Source organism: Pseudophryne corroboree, chromosome 4, assembly GCF_028390025.1.
Source record: "Pseudophryne corroboree isolate aPseCor3 chromosome 4, aPseCor3.hap2, whole genome shotgun sequence".
In the NCBI taxonomy this organism is placed as follows: domain Eukaryota; kingdom Metazoa; phylum Chordata; class Amphibia; order Anura; family Myobatrachidae; genus Pseudophryne; species Pseudophryne corroboree.
In genome coordinates this window covers 1,740,280-1,763,813 of record NC_086447.1, presented here as the reverse complement: position 1 = coordinate 1,763,813, position 23,534 = coordinate 1,740,280, and the positions used below count along the sequence as shown (strand labels likewise).

General features: G+C 51.1%; 1 protein-coding gene across 2 annotated transcripts in view; it reads right to left on the bottom strand.

Moving 5' to 3' along the window:
* Positions 1-287: 287 nt before the first annotated feature.
* Positions 288-23,534, bottom strand: part of NRBP1 (nuclear receptor binding protein 1) — a 159,838-nt gene continuing 136,591 nt past the window's right edge. For both annotated transcript variants that reach the window (XM_063914903.1, XM_063914904.1), the window contains 3 exons: positions 3,218-3,281; positions 1,245-1,300; positions 288-1,163 (listed from right to left, as the gene is read on the bottom strand). In XM_063914903.1, coding sequence (XP_063770973.1) covers positions 1,065-1,163; positions 1,245-1,300; positions 3,218-3,281 — 219 coding nt within the window. In that variant the 3' untranslated portion in view covers positions 288-1,064. The remainder of the gene's footprint in view (positions 1,164-1,244; positions 1,301-3,217; positions 3,282-23,534) is intronic.

Sequence of the window (23,534 nt, the reverse complement as noted above, 5' to 3'; positions counted from 1 at the left end):
GGGCAGAGTGACTTACCGGCAGGAGCTGTCCTGTAATACAGTGTCAGGGGGCAGAGTGACTTACCGGCAGGAGCTGTCCTATAATACAGTGTCAGGGGGCAGAGTGACTTACCGGCAGGAGCGGTCCTGTAATACACAGTGTCGGGGGCAGAGTGACTTACCGGCAGTCCTGTAATACTGTATGAGGTGGATTACAGCGTTCCTTGGTCAGATACATTTCTCATCAGATATTGGGAAATGTGATTTTGGAGACATCTCACTGACCCCAGAACAGTAACGGAAACGGATTAAATACAACAAACTTCAAGTTTATTTACAGAAAAAGGGAAAGTATTAGTTACAAATAAAACGGACAATGTCACATAAAGTAATACAGGTTATTTCCATAATGTGCAAAGCTAAGAACATGGTATAAGGAACACGTCTCCCCTCACAGCATGGCTGAGAAAGGGTTAATACATATTGTGACCTCAGTGGCGTGCCAGGAACCATACACTAAGAAGCACTGCTACAGACCATCTGCCACCTAGTGAGACCCCAGAGCCCACCACCGCCTGACAGCGTCACCTATCCAGCGACCGGCCCGCTCCCGGAGGAAGGAAGCTGGGCCTACAAGTCACAGAGGCTGTAAACAAGACACAGATAAGCTAAGGCTTGAGCACTAGGAGGCGCTATACAGGTACTGGATGAAATGTATGAGTGACGCCTTCATCTCCCTTCTCTTATACTGTGCAATGCCTCATCCTGATATAGACAGAAGATTGTCCCATTACCCAAAGACAAGATAGCTAACAAATATCAGAGAGGCTGTAGTGTGCTCTACATAACGCACTCACAGGAAGTCACGCGCAGCCCCGTGTCCACAGGAGGGCGCTACTGAGTAGGTGTAACATCGGTGTAATCCTTTCAATGTGTAAACAGTAAGCAGGGCAGGACCCTCGTGTGCTGCCGGGACACACTGCCAGAGGCGATGGCTCTTCCTCTCTGCTCCTGGGGAGTGTATATGCAGTCAGGGCAGGCGGGGTGGACTGCTGTAGACCCCAGCCCGCTGGTGCTGTTAGTTGCTATGAAGACACAGTGACAGCACTTATGCTTCCGTTACGCGCAAAGAAGAATTTGCTAAACGCTTCTTCAAGTAAACAGGTGAGTCTGCTTTGGTCGACCTGGAAAGAGAAAAGAATAAGAGCTAGAAAATGAGCAGGTCCCTCCGTCTTCTCACACAAACTTCTATATGTGACCCTCACCTCGCTAACAAAGCCCAACTGTACCAGCTCTGCAGCCAGCTCCTGGATGTTCTCATCTGCGGAATAAAGGACGCGGTCACTACATGCCGCAGCCACCGCCAGTTGCCGCACAGCCACTGCCGGTCACCATACAGCGCAGCCATCCCCAGCACAGCACAATCACTCCCAGTCACCATACAGCGCAGCCACCAACAGTCATCACACAGCGCAGCCAACCCCAGCACAGCACAACCACCCCCAGTCATCACACAGCGCAGCTATCCCCAGCACAGCACAACCACCCCGTCATCATACAGCGCAGCCATCCCCAGCACAGCACAAGCACCCCCAGTCATCGCGCAGCCATCCCCAGCACAGCACAACCACCCCCAGTCACCATACAGCACAACAACCCCCCGTCATCATACAGCGCAGCCATCCCCAGCACAGCACAAGCACCCCCAGTCATCGCGCAGCCATCCCCAGCACAACCACCCCCAGTCACCATACAGCATAACAACCCCGTCATCATACAGCGCAGCCATCCCCAGCACAGCACAACCACCCCCAGTCACCACAACCACCCCGTCATCACACAGCGCAGCCATCCCCAGCACAGCACAACCACCCCCAGTCATCATACAGCGCAGCCACCCCCCAGTCAGCACACAGCGCAGCCACCCCGCAGTCACCACACAGCGCAGACACCCCCCAGTCATCACACAGCGCAGACACCCCCGTCACCACACAGCGCAGCCACCCCCCAGTCACCACACAGCGCAGCCACCCCCCAGTCATCACACAGCGCAGACACCCCCCAGTCACCACACAGCGCAGCCATCCCCAGCACAGCACAACCACCCCCAGTCAGCACACAGCGCAGCCCCTACCAGTCAGCACACAGCGCAGCCCCTACCAGTCAGCACACAGCGCAGGCACCCCCAGTCACCACACAGCGCAGGCACCCCCAGTCACCACACACAGCGCAGGCACCCCCAGTCACCACACAGCGCAGGCACCCCCAGTCACCACACACAGCACACAGCGCAGGCACCCCCCGTCACCACACAGCGCAGCCACCCCCTAGTCAACACAGCACAGCCACCCCCAGTAACCACACAGCGCAGCCACCCCCAGTCACCACACAACGCAGCCACCCCCAGTCACCACACAACGCAGCCACCCCCAGTCACCACACAGCGCAGCCACCCCCCAGTCACCACACAGCGCAGCCACCCCCAGTCACCACACAGCGCAGCCACCCCCCAGTCACCACACAGCGCAGCCACCCCCAGTCACCACACAGCGCAGCCACCCCCTAGTCACCGCGCAGCCACCCCCTAGTCACAACACAGCACAGCCACCCCCAGTCACCACACAGCGCAGCCACCCCCAGTCACCACACAGCGCAGCCACCCCCAGTCACCACACAGCACAGCCACCCCCAGTCACCACACAGCGCAGCCACCCCCTAGTCACCGCGCAGCCACCCCCTAGTCACAACACAGCACAGCCACCCCCAGTCACCACACAGCGCAGCCACCCCCAGTCACCACACAGCGCAGCCACCCCCAGTCACCACACAGCGCAGCCACCCCCAGTCACCACACAGCGCAGCCACCCCCTAGTCACCACAGCGCAGGCACCCCCAGTCACCACACAGCGCAGCCACCCCCAGTCACCACACAACGCAGCCACCCCGTCACCACACAGAGCAGCCCCTCCCCCAGTCACCACACAGCGCAGCCCCTCCCCCAGTCACCACACAGCGCAGCCCCTCCCCCAGTCACCACACAGCGCAGCCCCTCCCCCAGTCACCACACAGTGCGGCCACCCCGTCACCACACAGTGCAGCCCCTCCCCCAGTCACCACACAGAGCAGCCACCGCAGGTCACTACACAGCGCAGACACCCCTAGACCAGAAGGACAGACCCAGGCACTACACAGCGCAGCCAACCACAGAACATGATGGAATTTTATGTCCGATACTCACTGGGTAATAAGTCACAGCTGAGGTGTCTGTTCAGCTTGTCTTCCAGTTTCAGCAATAAAGTCAGCTGAGGAAAATACAACCATGACAGTCAGAAGAAACCAGAGAAGAAATTATTGAGAAAATGGCTGCCGACGTCCAGTCTGGATGGTGGACATACGTGCAAGGAGACATGTGGAATATGGAGAATGATGAGCCTAGGAGGAGAGGATATTGGGCACAGGAGTATGGAAAGTGGTGAGCCCAGGAGAAGAGGATGCTAGGAACTGGAGTATGGAGAGTGATGAGCCGAGGAAAATAGGATGCTAGGAACTGGAGTATGGAGAGTGGTGAGCCCAGGAGAAGAGGATGCTAGGAACTGGAGTATGGAGAGTGGTGAGCCCAGGAGAAGAGGATGCTAGGAACTGGAGTATGGAGAGTGGTGAGTCCAGAAGAAGAGGATGCTAGGAACTGGAGTATGGAGAGTGATGAGCCCAGGAGAAGAGGATGCTAGGAACTGGAGTATGGAAAGTGGTGAGCCCAGGAGAAGAGGATGCTAGGAACTGGAGTATGGAGAGTGATGAGCCCAGGAGAAGAGGATGCTAGGAACTGGAGTATGGAGAGTGATGAGCCCAGGAGAAGAGGATGCTAGGAACTGGAGTATGGAGAGTGGTGAGCCCAGGAAAAGAGGATGCTAGGTACTGGAGTATGGAGAGTGATGAGCCCAGGAGAAGAGGATGCTAGGAACTGGAGTAGGGAGAGTGATGAGCCCAGGAGAAGAGGATGCTAGGAACTGGAGTATGGAGAGTGATGAGCCCAGGAGAAAAGGATGCTAGGAACTGGAGTATGGAGAGTGATGAGCCCAGGAGAAGAGGATGCTAGGAACTGGAGTAGGGAGAGTGATAAGCCCAGGAGAAGAGGATGCTAGGAACTGGAGTATGGAGAGTGATGAGCCCAGGAGAAGAGGATGCTAGGAACTGGAGTATGGAGAGTGATGAGCCCAGGAGAAGAGGATGCTAGGTACTGGAGTATGGAGAGTGATGAGCCCAGGAGAAGAGGATGCTGGGAACTGGAGTATGGAGAGTGATGAGCCCAGGAGAAGAGGTTGCTAGGTACTGGAGTATGGAGAGTGATGAGCCCAGGAGAAGAGGATGCTGGGTACTGGAGTATGGAGAGTGATGAGCCCAGGAGAAGAGGATGCTGGGAACTGGAGTATGGAGAGTGATGAGCCCAGGAAAAGAGGATGCTGGGAACTGGAGTATGGAGAGTGATGAGCTCAGGAAAAGAGGATGCAAGGATCTGGAGTATGGAGAGTGATGAGCCCAGGAGAAGAGGATGCTAGGAACTGGAGTATGGAGAGTGATGAGCCCAGGAGAAGAGGATGCTAGGTACTGGAGTATGGAAAGTGGTGAGCCCAGGAAAAGAGGATGCTAGGAACTGGAGTATGGAAAGTGATGAGCCCAGGAAAAGAGGATGCTAGGAACTGGAGTATGGAGAGTGATGAGCCCAGGAGAAGAGGATGCTAGGTACTGGAGTATGGAAAGTGGTGAGCCCAGGAAAAGAGGATGCTAGGAACTGGAGTACGGAGAGTGATGAGCCCAGGAGGAGAGGATGCTAGGAACTGGAGTACGGAGAGTGATGAGCCCAGGAAAAGAGGATGCTAGGAACTGGAGTACGGAGAGTGATGAGCCCAGGAAAAGAGGATGCTAGGAACTGGAGTACGGAAAGTGGTGAGCCCAGGAGAAGAGGATGCTAGGTACTGGAGTACGGAAAGTGGTGAGCCCAGGAGAAGAGGATGCTAGGAACTGGAGTATGGAGAGTGATGAGCCCAGGAAAAGAGGATGCTAGGAACTGGAGTATGGAGAGTGATGAGCCCAGGAGAAGAGGATGCTAGGTACTGGAGTATGGAAAGTGATGAGCCCAGGAGAAGAGGATGCTAGGAACTGGAGTATGGAGAGTGATGAGCCCAGGAAAAGAGGATGCTAGGAACTGGAGTATGGAGAGTGATGAGCCCAGGAAAAGAGGATGCTAGGAACTGGAGTATGGAGAGTGATGAGCCCAGGAAAAGAGGATGCTAGGAACTGGAGTATGGAGAGTGATGAGCCCAGGAAAAGAGGATGCTAGGAACTGGAGTATGGAGAGTGATGAGCCCAGGAGAAGAGGATGCTAGGAACTGGAGTATGGAGAGTGATGAGCCCAGGAGAAGAGGATGCTAGGAACTGGAGTATGGAGAGTGGTGAGCCCAGGAAAAGAGGATGCTAGGAACTGGAGTACGGAGAGTGGTGAGCCCAGGAGAAGAGGATGCTAGGAACTGGAGTACGGAGAGTGATGAGCCCAGGAGAAGAGGATGCTAGGTACTGGAGTATGGAGAGTGGTGAGCCCAGGAAAAGAGGATGCTAGGAACTGGAGTATGGAGAGTGATGAGCCCAGGAAAAGAGGATGCTAGGAACTGGAGTATGGAGAGTGATGAGCCCAGGAGAAGAGGATGCTAGGAACTGGAGTATGGAGAGTGATGAGCCCAGGAGAAGAGGATGCTAGGAACTGGAGTATGGAAAGTGGTGAGCCCAGGAAAAGAGGATGCTAGGAACTGGAGTACGGAGAGTGGTGAGCCCAGGAGAAGAGGATGCTAGGAACTGGAGTACGGAGAGTGATGAGCCCAGGAGAAGAGGATGCTAGGTACTGGAGTATGGAGAGTGGTGAGCCCAGGAAAAGAGGATGCTAGGAACAGGAGTATGGAGAGTGGTGAGCCCAGGAAAAGAGGATGCTAGGAACAGGAGTATGGAGAGTGGTGAGCCCAGAAAAAGAGGATGCTAGGAACTGGAGTATGGAAAGTGGTGAGCCCAGGAAAAGAGGATGCTAGGAACTGGAGTATGGAGAGTGATGAGCCCAGGAGAAGAGGATGCTAGGAACTGGAGTATGGAGAGTGGTGAGCCCAGGAGAAGAGGATGCTAGGAACTGGAGTATGGAGAGTGATGAGCCCAGGAGAAGAGGATGCTAGGAACTGGAGTATGGAGAGTGGTGAGCCCAGGAGAAGAGGATGCTAGGAACTGGAGTATGGAGAGTGACGAGCCCAGGAGAAGAGGATGCTGGGAACTGGAGTATGGAGAGTGATGAGCCCAGGAGAAAAGGATGCTAGGAACTGGAGTATGGAGAGTGATGAGCCCAGGAGAAGAGGATGCTAGGTACTGGAGTATGGAGAGTGATGAGCCCAGGAGAAGAGGATGCTAGGAACTGGAGTATGGAGAGTGATGAGCCCAGGAGAAGAGGATGCTAGGAACTGGAGTATGGAGAGTGATGAGCCCAGGAGAAGAGGATGCTAGGTACTGGAGTATGGAGAGTGGTGAGCCCAGGAAAAGAGGATGCTAGGAACTGGAGTATGGAGAGTGATGAGCCCAGGAAAAGAGGATGCTAGGAACTGGAGTATGGAGAGTGATGAGCCCAGGAGAAGAGGATGCTAGGAACTGGAGTATGGAAAGTGATGAGCCCAGGAGAAGAGGATGCTGGGCACAGGAGTAGGGAAAGTGGTGAGTCCAGGATATGATGACGTTGGCCACTGGAGTATGGAGAACGATAAGCCTAGGAAAATAAGATTTTAAACCTACCGGTAAATCTTTTTCTCCTAGTCCGTAGAGGATGCTGGGGACTCCGTAAGGACCATGGGGTATAGACGGGCTCCGCAGGAGACATGGGCACTCTAAAGACTTTAGATGGGTGTGCACTGGCTCCTCCCCCTATGCCCCTGCTCCAGACCTCAGTTAAAGAACTGTGCCCAGAGGAGACGGACAGTACGAGGGAAGGACTTTTGTTAATCTAAGGGCAAGATACATACCAGCCCACACCATCCACACCGTACAACATGGAATATACGAACCAGTTAACAGTATGAAACAAAACAGAATCAGCCAGAGTCTGATCAAAACTTTAACATAACCCTTATGTAATCAACAACTATATACAAGCCTTGCAGAATTTAGTCCGAACTGGGACGGGTGCCCAGCATCCTCTACGGACTAGGAGACAAAGATTTACCGGTAGGTTTAAAATATTATTTTCTCTTACGTCCTAGAGGATGCTGGGGACTCCGTAAGGACCATGGGGATTATACCAAAGCTCCAGACCGGGCAGGAGAGTGCGGATGACTCTGCAGCACCGATTGAGCAAACATGAGGTCCTCATCAGCCAAGGTATCAAACTTATAGAATTTAGCAAAAGTGTTTGAACCCGACCAAGTCGCCGCTCGGCAAAGCTGTAATGCCGAGACACCTCGGGCAGCCGCCCAAGAAGAACCCACCTTCCTAGTGGAATGGGCCTTTACCGAATTTGGTAATGGCAATCCAGCCGAAGAATGAGCCTGCTGAATCGTGTTACAGATCCAGCGAGCAATAGTCTGCTTAGAAGCAGGAGCGCCAACCTTGTTGGCTGCATACAGGACAAACAGTGCCTCTGTTTTCCTAACCCGAGCCGTCCTGGCTACATAAACTTTTAAGGCCCTGACTACATCAAGAGACTTTGAATCCTCCAAGTCACCCGTAGCCACAGGTACCACAATAGGCTGGTTCATATGAAACGATGAAACCACCTTAGGCAGAAATTGAGGACAAGTCCTCAACTCTGCTCTATCCACATGGAAAATCAGACAGGGGCTTTTGTGAGACAAAGCCGCCAATTCGGACACCTGCCTCGCAGACGCCAAGGCTAACAACATGACTACTTTCCAAGTGAGAAATATTAACTCAACTGTTTGAAGAGGTTCACACCAGTGTGACTTAAGGAACTGTAACACCACGTTAAGGTCCCATGGTGCCACAAAAAGAGGCTGGATGTGCAGCACTCCCTTTACAAAAGTCTGGACTTCTGGGGGAGAAGCCAATTCCTTCTGAAAGAATGTTGACAGGGCCGAAATCTGCACCTTAATGGAGGCTAACTTTAGGCCCATATCCACTCCTGTCTGCAGAAAGTGGAGAAAACGGCCCAGGTGGAAATCTTCCGTAGTAGCATTCTTGGTTTCACACCAAGATACATTTTTCCTCCAGATACGGTGATAATGTTTCGCCGTCACCTCCTTCCTAGCTTTTATCAGAATAGGGATGACTTACCCCGGAATACCTTTCCTAGCTAGGATTTGGCGTTCAACCGCCATGCCATCAAAAGTAACCGCGGTAAGTCTTGGAACACGCAGGGCTCCTGCTGCAACAGGTCCTCCCTGGAAGGAAGAGGCCACGGATCTTCTGTGAGCATTTCCTGAAGATCTGAATACCAGGCCCTTCGAGGCCAATCCGGAACAATGAGTATTGTCTGGACTCTTTTTCGTCTTATGATTCTCAGTATTTTTTAGATGAGTGGAAGTGGAGGGAATACATAGACCGATGGAAACACCCAGGGTGTCACCAGGGCGTCTACCGCTACAGCCTGTGGGTCCCTTGACCTGGAACAATACCTCCGAAGTTTCTTGTTGAGGCACAACGCCATCATGTCTATTTGAGGAAGCCCCCAACGACTTGTTATCTCTGCAAAAACTTCTTGATGGAGACCCCACTTTCCTGGATGGAGATCGTGTCTACTGAGGAAGTCTGCTTCCCAGTTGTCCACTCCCGGAATGAAGACTGCTGACAGCGCGCTTACGTGATTTTCCGCCCAGCAAAGAATCCTGGTGGCTTCCGCCATTGCCACTCTGCTCCTTGTCCCGCCTTGGCGGTTTACATGAGCCACTGCTGTGACGTTGTCCGATTGAATCAGAACAGGTAGGTTGCGAAGAAGAGTCTCCGCTTGTCGTAGGCCGTTGTATATGGCCCTTAATTCCAGCACGTTGATGTGTAGAAAAGCCTCCCGGCTTGACCATAGTCCCTGAAAATTTCTTCCTTGTGTGACTGCTCCCCATCCTCGGAGGCTCGCGTCCGTGGTTACCAGAACCCAGTCTTGAATGCCGAACCTGCGACCCTCTAGAAGGTGAGCACTCTGCAGCCACCACAGGAGAGACACCCTGGCCCTGGGGGACAGGCTTATCTTCTGATTTGTAGATGGGACCCCGACCACTTGTCCAGAAGATCCCACTGAAATGTCCTCGCATGAAACCTGCCGAAGGGGATGGCCTTGTAGGCCGCCACCATCTTTCCCAGTACTCGAGTGCAGTGATGAACCGACACTCTTTTTGGCTTTAACAGGTCTCTGACCATGCTCTGGAGTTCCTTGGCTTTTTCCGTTGGGAGAAAAACCCTCTTCTTTTCCGTGTCCAGAATCATGCCTAAAAATGATAGCCGAGTCGTCGGAATCAACTGCGACTTTGGCAGATTTAGGATCCAGCCGTGTTGCTGCAGCACTCTCAGGGAGAGTGACACGCTTTTCAGCAACTGATCTCTCGATCTCGCTTTTATCAGGAGATCGTCCAAGTACGGGATAATTGTGACTCCTTGCCTGCGCATCATTTCCACCATTACCTTGGTGAAAATCCTCGGGGCCGTGGACAGCCCAAACGGCAACGTCTGAAACTGGTAATGACCATCCTGTACAGCGAATCTCAGGTACGCCTGATGAGGGGGTTATATGGGGACATGAAGGTATGCATCCTTTATGTCTAGTGATACCATAAAATCCCCCCCTTCCAGGCTGGAGATCACTGCCCGGAGAGATTCCATCTTGAATTTGAACCTTTTTAGATACAGGTTTAGGGATTTTAGATTCAGAATGGGTCTGACCGAGCCATCCGGTTTCGGGACCACAAATCGGGTTGAATAGTACCCTTTCCCCTGTTGTATTAGGGGAACCTTGATAATCACCTGCTGTCGACACAGCTTTTGTATTGCAGCTAAAACTATTTCCCTCTCTGGGGGAGAAGCTGGCAAAGCCGACTTGAAAAATCGGCGAGGAGGCACTTCTTCGAATTCCAGTTTGTAGCCTTGGGATACAATTTCTATCGCCCAAGGATCCAAATCTGACAGAACCCAGACCTGGCTGAAGAGTCGAAGACGTGCCCCCACCGGCGCAGACTCCCTCAGTGGAGCCCCAGCGTCATGCGGTGGATTTTGTAGAAACCAGGGAGGACTTCTGTCCCTGGGAACTAGCCGTAGCTGGTGTTCTTTTCCCTCTACCCTTACCACTGGCGAGGAAGGAAGAGCCCCGACCCTTTCTGAACTTATGCGACCGAAAGGACTGCATCTGGTATTGTGGTGTTTTCTTTTGCTGTGGGGGAACATAAGGCAAAAAAGAAGATTTACCCGCGGTAGCCGTGGAAACCAGGTCCGCGAGTCCCTCCCCAAATAAATCCTCACCCTTGTAAGGCAAAGTTTCCATATGTCTCTTTGAATCGGCATCACCCGTCCATTGGCGGGTCCACAGGGCTCGCCTAGCAGAAATTGCCATGGCATTTGCTCTTGAACCCAACAGCCCAACGTCTCTTCCAGCGTCTCTCATATATAACGCTGCGTCTTTAATATGACCCAAGGTCAATAAAATGCTATCCTTATCTAGGGTGTCAATGTCAGATGACAAGTTATCTGCCCATGCTGCTATTGCGCTACATACCCATGCCGACGCTACTGCCGGTCTGAGCAAGGTCCCCGTATGCGTATAAATAGATTTTAAGGTAGTCTCCTGTCTGCGATCAGCAGGATCCTTGAGGGCTGCCGTGTCTGGAGACGGTAGCGCCACCTTTTTGGACAAGCACGTCAAGGCCTTGTCCACCCTGGGCGAGGAATCCCACCGTAACCTGTCCTGTGCAGGGAAAGGATACGCCATAATAATTCTCTTGGGAATCTGCAGTTTCTTGTCTGGAGATTCCCAAGCTTTTTCAAATAAAGCGTTCAGCTCATGAGACGGGGGAAACGTTACCTCAGGTTTCTTCTCCTTAAACATGCATACCCTCGTGTCAGGTACCGAGGGGTCCTCTGTGATATGCAAAACATCTTGTATTGCAATAATCATATAATTAATACTTTTGGCCACCCTTGGGTGTAACCTCGCATCATCGTAGTCGACACTGGAGTCAGAATCCGTGTCGGTATCAGTGTCTGCTACCTGGGACAGGGGACGTTTATGAGAGCCCGAAGGGCCTTGTGACACAGTCAAAGCCATGGATTGACTCCCTGCTTTTTCTCTGGACTCTGCTTTGTCCAATCTTTTATGTAATAAAGACACATTTGCATTTAAAACATTCCACATATCCAATCAGGTGTCGGCGTCGCCGACGGAGACACCACAATCATCTGCTCCACCTCCTCCTTAGACGAGCCTTCCGCTTCAGACATGTCAACACACACGTACTGACACCCCCACACACACTGGGATATACAATTATGGGGACAGCCCCCCCAATAAGGCCCTTTGGAGAGACAGAGAGAGAGTATGCCAGCACACACCCAGCGCCACTGGACACTGGAAGAAAATCCCAGACTGTACAGCGCTCTTTTATAGAATAAATAATACACTCATTACACCAATGAAATGGGCATGGAGTAGGAAGAGTGATGAGCCCAGGAGTAGAGGATGTTCGGCATGAGGATGAGGAGTAGAGGATGATGAGCCCAGGAGTAGAGGAAGTTGGACACTGGAGTAGGGAGAGCAATGAACCCAGGAAGAAAGGATGTTGGGAATGGAGTAGGGAGAGCAGTGAGCACAGAAGATGCTGGGCACTCGAATATGGAGAGCAATGTGCCCAGGACAGCTGGACTAAGAAGAGGTGATTGTGTGATGTTACTGTACCTAGGAGACTTGTGTTGTTTTTTTACATTACCGTCCAATAAATGTGTGATTATAAGGCACCTTCTCCTTATCTGTGTGGGAGTATGGAGAGCGATGTTCCCAGGAGGAGAGGATGTTTGCCATGGAGTAAGGAGAGCAATGAACACAGGAGTAGTGGATAATGGGCATGGAGTAGGGCGACTGATAAGCCCTGGAGAAGATGATGCCGGGAACTGGAGTACAGTGAGCGATATGCCCAGGAGAAGAAGATGTTGGTCACTGGAGTAGGGAGAGTGATGAACCTGGGAGGAGATGATGCTGGGCACTGGAGTATGGAGAGCACTGAGCCCAGGAGGAGAGGATGTTGAGTAAGGAGAACCATGGTGGGCATGGAGTAGGGAGAGCAGTGAACCTAAGAGGAGGGGATGTTGAGCATGGAGTAGGGAAAGCAATGTGCCCAGGAGAAGAAGAAGTTGGCTGTGAAGTAGGGACAGCAGTACCCAGTAGATGATGTTGGGTATGGAGTACTGAGAACAGTGAGCCTTGGAGAGAGGATATTGGGCATGGAGTGGGGAGAGAGGTGAACCCAGGAGGAGAGGATGCTGGACACTAGAGTACGGAGAGTGATGAGCATAGCAAAGGATGTTAGGCACTCGAGTAGGAACAGCCATGTACCCAGGAAAATCAGGATTTTGGTACTTACCGATAAATCCCTTTCTCCGATTCCACAGGGGCCACTGGAGCGTAGTTACAATGGGGAAATAGTAGGCAGTAATTGGGAGCTGGCACTTTAAAATTCTCACACTGTGGCTAGCTCCTCCCCTACTATCTCCCCTCCAAGCCAGTCTACGTAAAACTGTGCCCGAGGAGAGCTGTAATAAACAAACCGTAAGGTAGAGGAGGTTAATGACGCCCTGTAACCCAGGATAACACAAACCCAACCTGGAACAGAACCTAACAAACAACCGGCTAGCCCGAACTCAACAAGCAGTCATATGGTGATCTGCAAACCGTTAAGCAAAAAACAAGGAGGAACAGCGCTGGGCGGGCGTCCAGTGGCCCCTGTGGAATCGGAGAAAGGGATTTATCGGTAAGTACCAAAATCCTGATTTCTCCTTCATCCACTAGGGGCCACTGGAGCGTAGTTACAATGGGGACGTCCCAGAGCTCCCAGAACGGGTGGGAGAGCGCTGAGAGTTCTGTAAAACCACTCGGCCAAACTGAGATGCAGAGGCCGCAAAAGTGTCAAACTTGTAGAATTTGACAAACGTATGATGGCCGGACCAAGTAGCCGCCCGACCTAAAGTATTCATGGAGACCCCACGGGCAGCTGCCCACGAAGGTCCCACCACGCACGTAAAGTGCGCTGAAATGGAAAACGGAGGCTCCCGAGCAACCGCCAAGAAGACTGTCTGATGGTCAGATGTATCCAACAGCCCAGCATATGCTGGGACCCTGGCTATTTAGTACGGGAGCATCGTACAGAATAAAGAAGAAAAAACCCTTTGTCGAATAGCCTAAGACCTCTGTAGAGAAAGTCAGCGAGCCCTGACAACAGTCAAAGAGGACTGAAAAACACTAGTGTCAGATTTATATGAAAAACGGACATGCCCTTTGGGAGAAACGACCGCTGAGGCCGAAGCTCAGCCGGGGGAGTTGCCAATAGAGTACTCCCTGAAAGAGAGCCCGAACTTACGGGCGCCAGGCTAATTTCTTTTGGAAGAAAACCGAAAAAGGCAGGGACCGAAAATTCAGGTCAATGTGGTTTGAAGCGCAGCGGAGCAAAACCTCCCAGAGAAACCAAAGATTACGGCTGAATGGTAACTGAAAGAAGGGGAAAACCCCCTTTTATCCATATTATGTCCCATACAGCTTTCCAAAAGTGGCAAAAGCGAGAAGAGGTAACAGACTTCTGAAATCGGGGCCTAGTAGGCCTAACCGAACTAGGGAACTCCTCCCTTCTGAGGGCTCGTGAACAGTCACACGGTTAAATGAAACCAGTGTAAGATTGAACAAAGAAAAGGACCCTGTTGAAGTAGACAGTCCAGTCGAGGTAGGAGCCAAGGCTCCTCTACCGACAACAGTTGTAGCCGTATCTTCAAGTCATGGGTGGCCCAACCAGAGCCACCGAGAGGACTAGCACGCATATTCTCCTCCTGTGTTACCGAAAGTGAGGTAGAAATAGAAAAGGAGGCAGGATAGAATAACCAGAAACTCCCAGGAGCCCTGAGGGCATCCTCGGCTACTGCCACCAGAGCTCACGTCGGTGAGTAGTAAAGGGTTAAAGAGTCAGTCAGAACGCCCTGAGGTCGATTCGAAATCTCCGCCCACAGCAGACCAGCTGACAAAACTCCGGGGAATGTTCCCTCACCCAGGAGTCTGACCTGGTGGCCTGATCTGGAAAGAAGATTGTTGTCCCCCGCTCAGAGGGGAATGTAGGCGACCACTCATTGCGTCGCAGCTTGACTGAAGAAATAGAGTACCTGGTACCGAGGAAGGAAAAATCCTCCGACGGACCCTGTTGAGAAAACGTTTATGAGGAGCATAAATCGGATCTTCAGAAGCCAAGTAATGTACAGAGTGGGATAGTAGCAATAGATTGTCCCATTAGGGAACCAACGTCAACCCCTTGAAAAAGAGTTATTCTGTGATCTTCCTGAACCCTGTGGGAGCGGAAGAGAGACCGAAAGAAAAGGACTTACAGTGAAAATGAGAATCCTGTAATGCGACTGAGTAAAGCCCGATGAGGAAACCCAACGGAAATCAGTAAACAGGCATCCCTGAAGACAAGGGACGCGTAAAACTCCCTTTCTTGTTCAACTAGCAATCACAGACTGAAAGGATTCTAAGGCCAGAATAGGCCTGGCCGAGCCAACTGGCTTCGGAACGTGAAAAGAAAACAAAGGCCTGAGAACTGTCCCGATTCAAATGATATGTAAAAAACAGGGATCAACACCCTTTGCGGTTAGAAGCATATGGAGCGCCGCCTGCATTATGACTCTTGTCATCGTAAATCGGCCGACCCCTGCCGAGGGACTCCCGAGACTGTTGTACTCCCAAATCTAGTCTGTAACCGCCCAAGCCTTCTTCCACCGACCTGCGCCTACCCTGGGACCCTCCAGGTGGTAGGAAAGTCTGACCTTTAGTGTGTGTATAGGATGATGTAAAATCAGACTGGACCGAGGATGCTGAACCTCTGCTTAAGCTTTTTTTTTTTTTTTTCTGAGATCCCCTGGCGACAGAGAAATCGCCCGTGTGGAATCGGAAGCCTGAAAGGGCACGGTAAAAATCTAAAGGAAAGACCGGTAAAGGTCTGTCTTGGAGCTGGGGCAGAAGTAGGAGAAAGCAAAGTGGACTTACCTCCAATGGTTCAAGAAATTCTGCAGAAAGTTCCTTCCCCTGAACCATCTGCCCGGTAGGATTTCATGTTCACCTGTCACTGTCGCAGCCCCAGAGGTCATCGGGTTAAGACAGCCCAAAGCGAAAATGCAGGTTCCGAGACTGCAGACGTGGAGACCTCCAAAGAACATAAAGCAGAATCGTGATTCTGACCCGTACCAAAGTATCAATTGATCCGGATGCGAAACATCCTGTAATCTAGAGGACAATTGTTCCACAACCTACCTGCTCCGGACCAGGTAGAACCCTGCTGCCGTATATGTCTTCGATGGATCCCTGAGCAAGGTTGCCTCAGGAAAACGGCAGCTTGTTGGACCGGCGATACATCGAGGGGTATACCCTGGAGAGGGTCTGATGCCCTTTCCTGCCGTCTGCGGGGAAAGGATAGGAATACAAACATTGTTTGATACCTGATATTGTGTATTCGGGTGTCTACCGGAGCCTGGCCAGCTCATCCGAAACTGGACCAGTCGCTGTCATTTCGTCATCGGCGTCGAACCCTGATGGACTTGACGTGTCCGCCTCCTTTACCTGCAGTCTCAGACGAACTGCTGTATAATGCACCTGGATATTCTGAGACACTGGTTCAGACTCCACAGAAAACAGACATCATCAGTATTGTAACATGGAAGGTTAGCAAGGTTCCGTTAGAAACCTGGAGAGGTGAAATGACGTACAAGGTCTCTGGTTACCAGTGACATTACCTGCATAATCTGAGCTGTTCAAACAGGGGCGTCCTGCAGGTGCGTGGAGGGCTAAGCAGATGGCTCCACCGCATACTTCACACCTAAGAGGGAATTCTTTGACTATCCCAGGTGAGACAAACGAAAGGAGAGAAGGTGGGTTAAATAAACACAGCCCTATGTAAGGTCTGCACTATAATGTGTAGTGACCGACACGATTCAAATAAACTTTCTGGAGCAGCGGAGACCTGAACCAGTAGCGCTGCGCTGTGGGACAGGAGTCTTAGCCCTAGGCTATAGGAGCCCCCCTTAAAGTTTTGTTTGGATTCAAACCCCTGTTCAGATACCCGCTACTAGCGTACTGAGCCACAGCGCTATTTGTCTGATGCCTTACACACATTCCCCAATTATAACTAGCATTAGTAACTAGTGACACCAAGGAATAATAAAGGGAAGGCAACACCCCGCCCTGTATGTAGTGTACCGCTAATTAAGGTGCACCAGATGTTTCTCTGAGGTTCCGCTGGCTTTTCAAAATGGTGACCAGCCTGTGAGAAAAGATGGGTGAAAATGTTATGTGGCAAGGTGGGGTATTCTGTTTCTAGAAAACATTGCGGAAGTGTTTGTTTTATCCCCTATATATGGTATTGTATGGATATATCTATATACATACCCACACACACTTAAATATATATATATACAAACATATCTATATATATCTATATACACACACCACAGTGAACCCATGCACCTAATAGGGCAGATAAATACTGTGCACCTAATAGGGTAGATAAATACTGTGCACCTAATAGGGTAGATAAATACTGTGCACCTAATAGGGTAGATAAATACTGTGCACCTAATAGGGCAGATAAATACTGTGCACCTAATAGGGTAGATAAATACTGTGCACCTAATAGGGCAGATAAATACTGTGCACCTAATAGGGCAGATAAATACTGTGCACCTAATAGGGCAGATAAATACTGTGCACCTAATAGGGCAGATAAATACTGTGCACCTAATAGGGCAGATAAATACTGTGCACCTAATAGGGCAGATAAATACTGTGCACCTAATAGGGCAGATAAATACTGTGCACCTAATAGGGCAGATAAATACTGTGCACCTAATAGGGCAGATAAATACTGTGCACCTAATAGGGCAGATAAATACTGTGCACCTAATAGGGCAGATAAATACTGTGCACCTAATAGGGTAGATAAATACTGTGCACCTAATAGGGTAGATAAATACTGTGCACCTAATAGGGCAGATAAATACTGTGCACCTAATAGGGTAGATAAATACTGTGCACCTAATAGGGTAGATAAATACTGTGCACCTAATAGGGCAGATAAATATTGTGCACCTAATAGGGCAGATAAATACTGTGCACCTAATAGGGCAGATAAATACTGTGCACCTAATAGGGCAGATAAATACTGTGCACCTAATAGGGCAGATAAATACTGTGCACCTAATAGGGCAGATAAATACTGTGCACCTAATAGGGCAGATAAATACTGTGCACCTAATAGGGTAGATAAATACTGTGCACCTAATAGGGCAGATAAATACTGTGCACCTAATAGGGTAGATAAATACTGTGCACCTAATAGGGCAGATAAATACTGTGCACCTAATAGGGCAGATAAATACTGTGCACCTAATAGGGCAGATAAATACTGTGCACCTAATAGGGTAGATAAATACTGTGCACCTAATAGGGCAGATAAATACTGTGCACCTAATAGGGTAGATAATTACTGTGCACCTAATAGGGTAGATAATTACTGTGCACCTAATAGGGTAGATAAATACTGTGCACCTAATAGGGTAGATAAATACTGTGCACCTAATAGGGCAGATAAATACTGTGCACCTAATAGGGTAGATAAATACTGTGCACCTAATAGGGTAGATAAATACTGTGCACCTAATAGGGTAGATAAATACTGTGCACCTAATAGGGTAGATAATTACTGTGCACCTAATAGGGTAGATAAATACTGTGCACCTAATAGGGTAGATAAATACTGTGCACCTAATAGGGCAGATAAATACTGTGCACCTAATAGGGTAGATAAATACTGTGCACCTAATAGGGTAGATAAATACTGTGCACCTAATAGGGCAGATAAATATTGTGCACCTAATAGGGCAGATAAATACTGTGCACCTAATAGGGCAGATAAATACTGTGCACCTAATAGGGCAGATAAATACTGTGCACCTAATAGGGCAGATAAATACTGTGCACCTAATAGGGCAGATAAATACTGTGCACCTAATAGGGTAGATAAATACTGTGCACCTAATAGGGCAGATAAATACTGTGCACCTAATAGGGTAGATAAATACTGTGCACCTAATAGGGCAGATAAATACTGTGCACCTAATAGGGTAGATAAATACTGTGCACCTAATAGGGCAGATAAATACTGTGCACCTAATAGGGCAGATAAATACTGTGCACCTAATAGGGCAGATAAATACTGTGCACCTAATAGGGTAGATAAATACTGTGCACCTAATAGGGCAGATAAATACTGTGCACCTAATAGGGTAGATAATTACTGTGCACCTAATAGGGTAGATAATTACTGTGCACCTAATAGGGTAGATAAATACTGTGCACCTAATAGGGTAGATAAATACTGTGCACCTAATAGGGTAGATAAATACTGTGCACCTAATAGGGTAGATAATTACTGTGCACCTAATAGGGCAGATAAATACTGTGCACCTAATAGGGTAGATAAATACTGTGCACCTAATAGGGCAGATAAATACTGTGCACCTAATAGGGTAGATAATTACTGTGCACCTAATAGGGTAGATAAATACTGTGCACCTAATAGGGTAGATAAATACTGTGCACCTAATAGGGCAGATAAATACTGTGCACCTAATAGGGCAGATAAATACTGTGCACCTAATAGGGTAGATAATTACTGTGCACCTAATAGGGTAGATAATTACTGTGTATTTGTAGGGTAAAGAAATACTGCACAGTAGATTTTTAATTATCAATGAGCCGAGTCCCAGCTCCTGTAATAGAGCAGATTCCCTGATCTAAATGTCTGAAATGGGGCAGAGGACTCCCCTGCAGGAGGAATGTAGCCAAAGCAAGATGTAACAATATTTCTGCAGCACATTGCACAGAAAAGCTAAAACCCCAGAGACAGGTGTGTTGCCTAGAGACAATGAGAGCTGGGAGCTGCCGCCGGGGGGAATAAGCTTCACCCCCCTTCCCCCCTCATACCTTATACATGTAAAGAATCCTCCCTGCACAGCCAGGAGAGGAAAGGAGCTTTCAGTGGCCCGGGGAGCGGGGGACTGTGGAGCGGCGTCTCGTCATGCTGCAGCGGCTGGGGAGCGGAGAAAGCACGCAGTACAGAGCGGGAGTTAGCTCCGCCCCCTCCGCTTCGGCGCCAAATTCAAATCCGCTGTATAGTAAGCGGAAAGCGCCCATGCATCCCCCGGCCGCCTGTATGCTGCGGCCGGGGAGCGGAAAGCCTGAGCCCGCCGAACGGAGCGGGAGTTAGCTCCGCCCCCCTGCTCCGGTCACTTTCAAATTAAAACCGCACTAGCATCCGGCTGCCTGTAAGTGTGTATGCTGCGGCCGGGGAGAGTGTGTCCTTTGCTGGAATCGAACCCTAGCTCGTGGGCATCGTAACCATAGGTGTTACCACTCTGCCATGAGAGCTATGCTAATTATTACACAGATATATGATATATGTAAATGTATCACCCGGCTGCCTGTATGCTGCAGCCGGGGAGTGAAGAGTGCTGAGCCCGCTTACAGAGCGGGCTGAAGCTCCGCCCCCCACATAATGGCGCCAAGTTCAAATTAGTAAGCCTTTTATGCACTCCAGCCTGTCTGACTGGACAGTATAGGGGAGCCTGTCCATCCATGTATTAAAACACTGAAACTGAAAAATGTAAAAACATACATCAGTCTGGAGGGGGAGGGGGGGAGATTGTACTCACCGCTTCCTTCCGTCAGGCGTTTCGACCCAGCGGCTCCGACACGCGCCGCACGCAGCGGTGTCCGGCCATTTTTGATACTCACCGCTGCCATGCTGCCGGAATCTTCTGCTGGATGGAGTGGCCCCGACACGCGCCGCACGCAGCGGTGTCCGGCCAACTCAGGAGAGCTCAGTGTCTCCCTCAGCCGGGGCCCATCCCGAGCCGCACGCAGCTGCGATGGGAACCCGCCGGCAGCTCCCGCGGTGCAGACTGGCAGTGGCAGAGCTGCCAGTCTGTGAGTGTGTGAAAGAAAAATAAAATAATAAAGAAAAAAGAAAAAATTCTTCAGCTAAACCCAAGTGAACCAGCTACCTCGGGCACTAAACTAAGACTGGCTTGGAGGGGAGATAGTAGGGGAGGAGCTAGCCACAGTGTGAGAATTTTAAAGTGCCAGCTCCCAATTACTGCCTACTATTTCCCCATTGTAACTACGCTCCAGTGGCCCCTAGTGGATGAAGGAGAAAGAGGTGCTGGGCATGGAGTAAGGTGGGTAAGCCTAGGAGGAAAGGATGTTTGGCACTTGAGTAGGGACAGCAAAGTGCCCAGGAGGAGAGAGATGTTGGGCATGAGGTAGGGAGAGGGATGTTGGGCATGAAGGAGAAGATGTAGGGTGCTGTAGGATGGAGAGCAATGAGCCCAGGAGGAGGAAGATAGGCATGAAGAAGGGAGAGTAGTGAACTCAGGAGGAGAAGATGTTGGGTACTGGATAGCAATAAAATTAGAAGGAGAGGAAGTTTGGCTTGGAGTAGGGAGAGCGATGTTCCAGGAGAAGAGGATGGTGGGCACAGAGTAGGGAAATCGATGAATATAGGAGATGATGTTAGGTACTGGATGTTGGGTAAAGAGAGCTAAGGAGGGAAGAATGTGAATGTGGAAAGAGAGCACGGGAGAGAGGAGGAGTACGGGGAAAAAGAGCCCAGGAGAAAGACAGATGTTGAGGAAAGAGAGCTTGGGAGAGAGGCAAATGGTGGGGAAAGAGAGCCCGGGAGGGAGACGGATGTTGAGAAAAGAGAGCCCAGGTGGAATCCTGATGTTGGGGAAAGAGAGCCAAAGCGGGAGCTAGATGTTGGGGAATGAAAGCCCGGTAGGGTGACGGATGTTGGAGAAATAGAGCCTAAGAGCGAGATATATGATGGGGAGGGAGACGAATGTGAATGGATATTGAGAAAAAAGAGCCAAGGAGGGAGGAATGTGAATGCTTGGGAAAGAGAGCCCATGAGGAAATACGATGTTTGAGAAGGAGAACCAAGGAGGTATTGTGGCGGACATTGAGGAAAGATAGTGCGAGAGGAAGGCAAATGTTGGGGAAAGAGAGCCAAGGAGGGAAGAATGTGAATGTTGGAGAAAGAGAGCCCGGGAGGAAGAGAGATGTTGTGGAAAGAAAACATGGGAGGAAGAGAGATGTTGGGGAAAGAGAGCCCGGGAGGAAGAGAGATGTTAGGAAAAGAGAGCCCGGGAGGAAGAGAAATGTTGGGGAAAGAGCCCGGGAGGAAGAGAGATGTTGGGGAAAGAGCCCGGGAGGAAGAGAGATGTTGGAGAATGAAAGCCAAGGAGGTAGATGAGTGTTGGGGAAAGACAGCCCACGAGGGAGACGGATGCTGGGGAAAGAGCCCAAGAGGGAGAGGGATGTTGGAGAAACAGAGCACGGGAGAAAGGACGATGCTGGGGAAAGAGAGCCCAGGAGGAAGACTGATGTTGGGGAAAGAGAGCCAAAGAGGGAGGAATGTGAATGTTGGAGAAAGAGAGCACGGGAGAAAGGAGGATAATGGGGAAAGAGAGCCTGGGAGGAATACGAATGTTGGGGAAAGAGTGCCCGGGAGGAATACGGATGTTGGGGAAGGAGAGCCCAGGAAGAAGACGGATGCTGGGGAAAAAGAGCCCAGGAGAAAGATGGATGTTGGTTAAAAAGAGCTGGGGAGGAAGGCAAATGTTAAGGAATGTGAATGCTGGAGAAAGAAAGCCTGGGATGGAGGCCTTTGTTGGGGATAATGAAACTGAAAAGCACAGAAAAGTGATGGAAGTGCATTACAGAAACTGAGGTGCATAGGAGTGAGGTGGAGGAGGGCTGTAGTGGGGCACTGCATAGCGAGATGTCAGAGGTGGCGAAGGGGTGTAGAGGTAGGGAGAGTAAGGAGTTTAGGAGTGAGGTGGGTGAGGGGTGTAGCGGTAGGGAGAGTAAGGAGCCCAGTAGTGAGGTAGGTGAGGGGTGTAGCGGTAGGGAGAGTGAGGAGCCCAGGAGTGAGGTGGATTAGGGGTGTAGCGGTAGGGAGAGTGAGGAGCCCAGGAGTGAGGTGGGTGAGGGGTGTAGCGGTAGGGAGAGTAAGGAGCCCAGGAGTGAAGTGGTGGAGGGTTGTAGCGGTAGGGAGAGTGAGGAGCCCAGGAGTGAGGTGGACTAGGGGTGTAGCGGTAGGGAGAGTGAGGAGCCGAGGAGTGAGGTGGAGGAGGGGTGTAGTGGTAGGGAGAGTGAGGAGCGTAGGAGTGAGGTGGGTGATGGGTGTAGCAGTAGGGAGAGTGAGGAGCCTAGGAGTGAGGTGGAGGAGTGGTGTAGCGGTAGGGAGAGTGAGGAGCCTAGGAGTGAGGTGGAGGGGTGTAGCGGAAGGGAGAGTGAGGAGCCCAGGAGTGAGGTGGGTGAGGGGTGTAGCGGTAGGGAGAGTGAGGAGCCCAGGAGTGAGGTGGATTAGGGGTGTAGTGGTAGGGAGAGTGAGGAGCCCAGGAGTGAGGTGGAGGAGGGCTGTAAGTGGGCTGCAGTGTAGTGAGGTGGAGGAGGGGTGTAGCGGTAGGGAGAGAGTGAGGAGCCTAGGAGTGAGGTGGAGGAGGGGTGTAGCAGTAGGGAGAGTGAGGAGCCCAGGAGTGAGGTGGAGGAGGGGTGTAGCTGTAGGGAGAGTGAGGAGCCCAGGAGTGAGGTGAAGGAGGGGTGTAAGTGGGCTGCAGCATAGCGAGAGGTGGAGGAGGGGTGTAGCGGTAAGGAGAGTGAGGAGCGTAGGAGTGAGGTGGGTGAAAGGTGTAGCGGTAGGGAGAGTGAGGAGCCTAGGAGTGAGGTGGAGGAGGGGTGTAAGTGGGCTGCAGTATAGCGAGAGGTGGAGAAGGGGTGTAGCGGTAGGGAGAGTGAGGAGCACAGGAGTGAAGTGGTGGAGGGGTGTAGCGGTAGGGAGAGTGAGGAGCCCAGGAGTGAGGTGGCGGAGGGGTGTAGCGGTAGGGAGAGTGAGGAGCGTAGGAGTGAGGTGGGTAAGGGGTGTAGCGGTAGGAAGAGTGAGGAGCCTAGGAGTGAGGTGGAGGAGGGGTGTAGCGGTAGGAAGAGTGAGGAGCCTAGGAGTGAGGTGGAGGAGGGGTGTAGCGGTAGGGAGAGTGAGGAGCCCAGGAGTAAGGTGGGTGAGGGGTGTAGCGGTAGGGAGAGTAGGAGCCCAGGAGTAAGGTGGAGGAGGGGGTGTAGCGGTAGGGAGAGTGAGGAGCCCAGGAGTGAGGTGGAGGAGGGGTGTAGCGGTAGGGAGAGTGAGGAGCCCAGGAGTGAGGTGGAGGAGGGGTGTAGCGGTAGGGAGAGTGAGGAGCGTAGG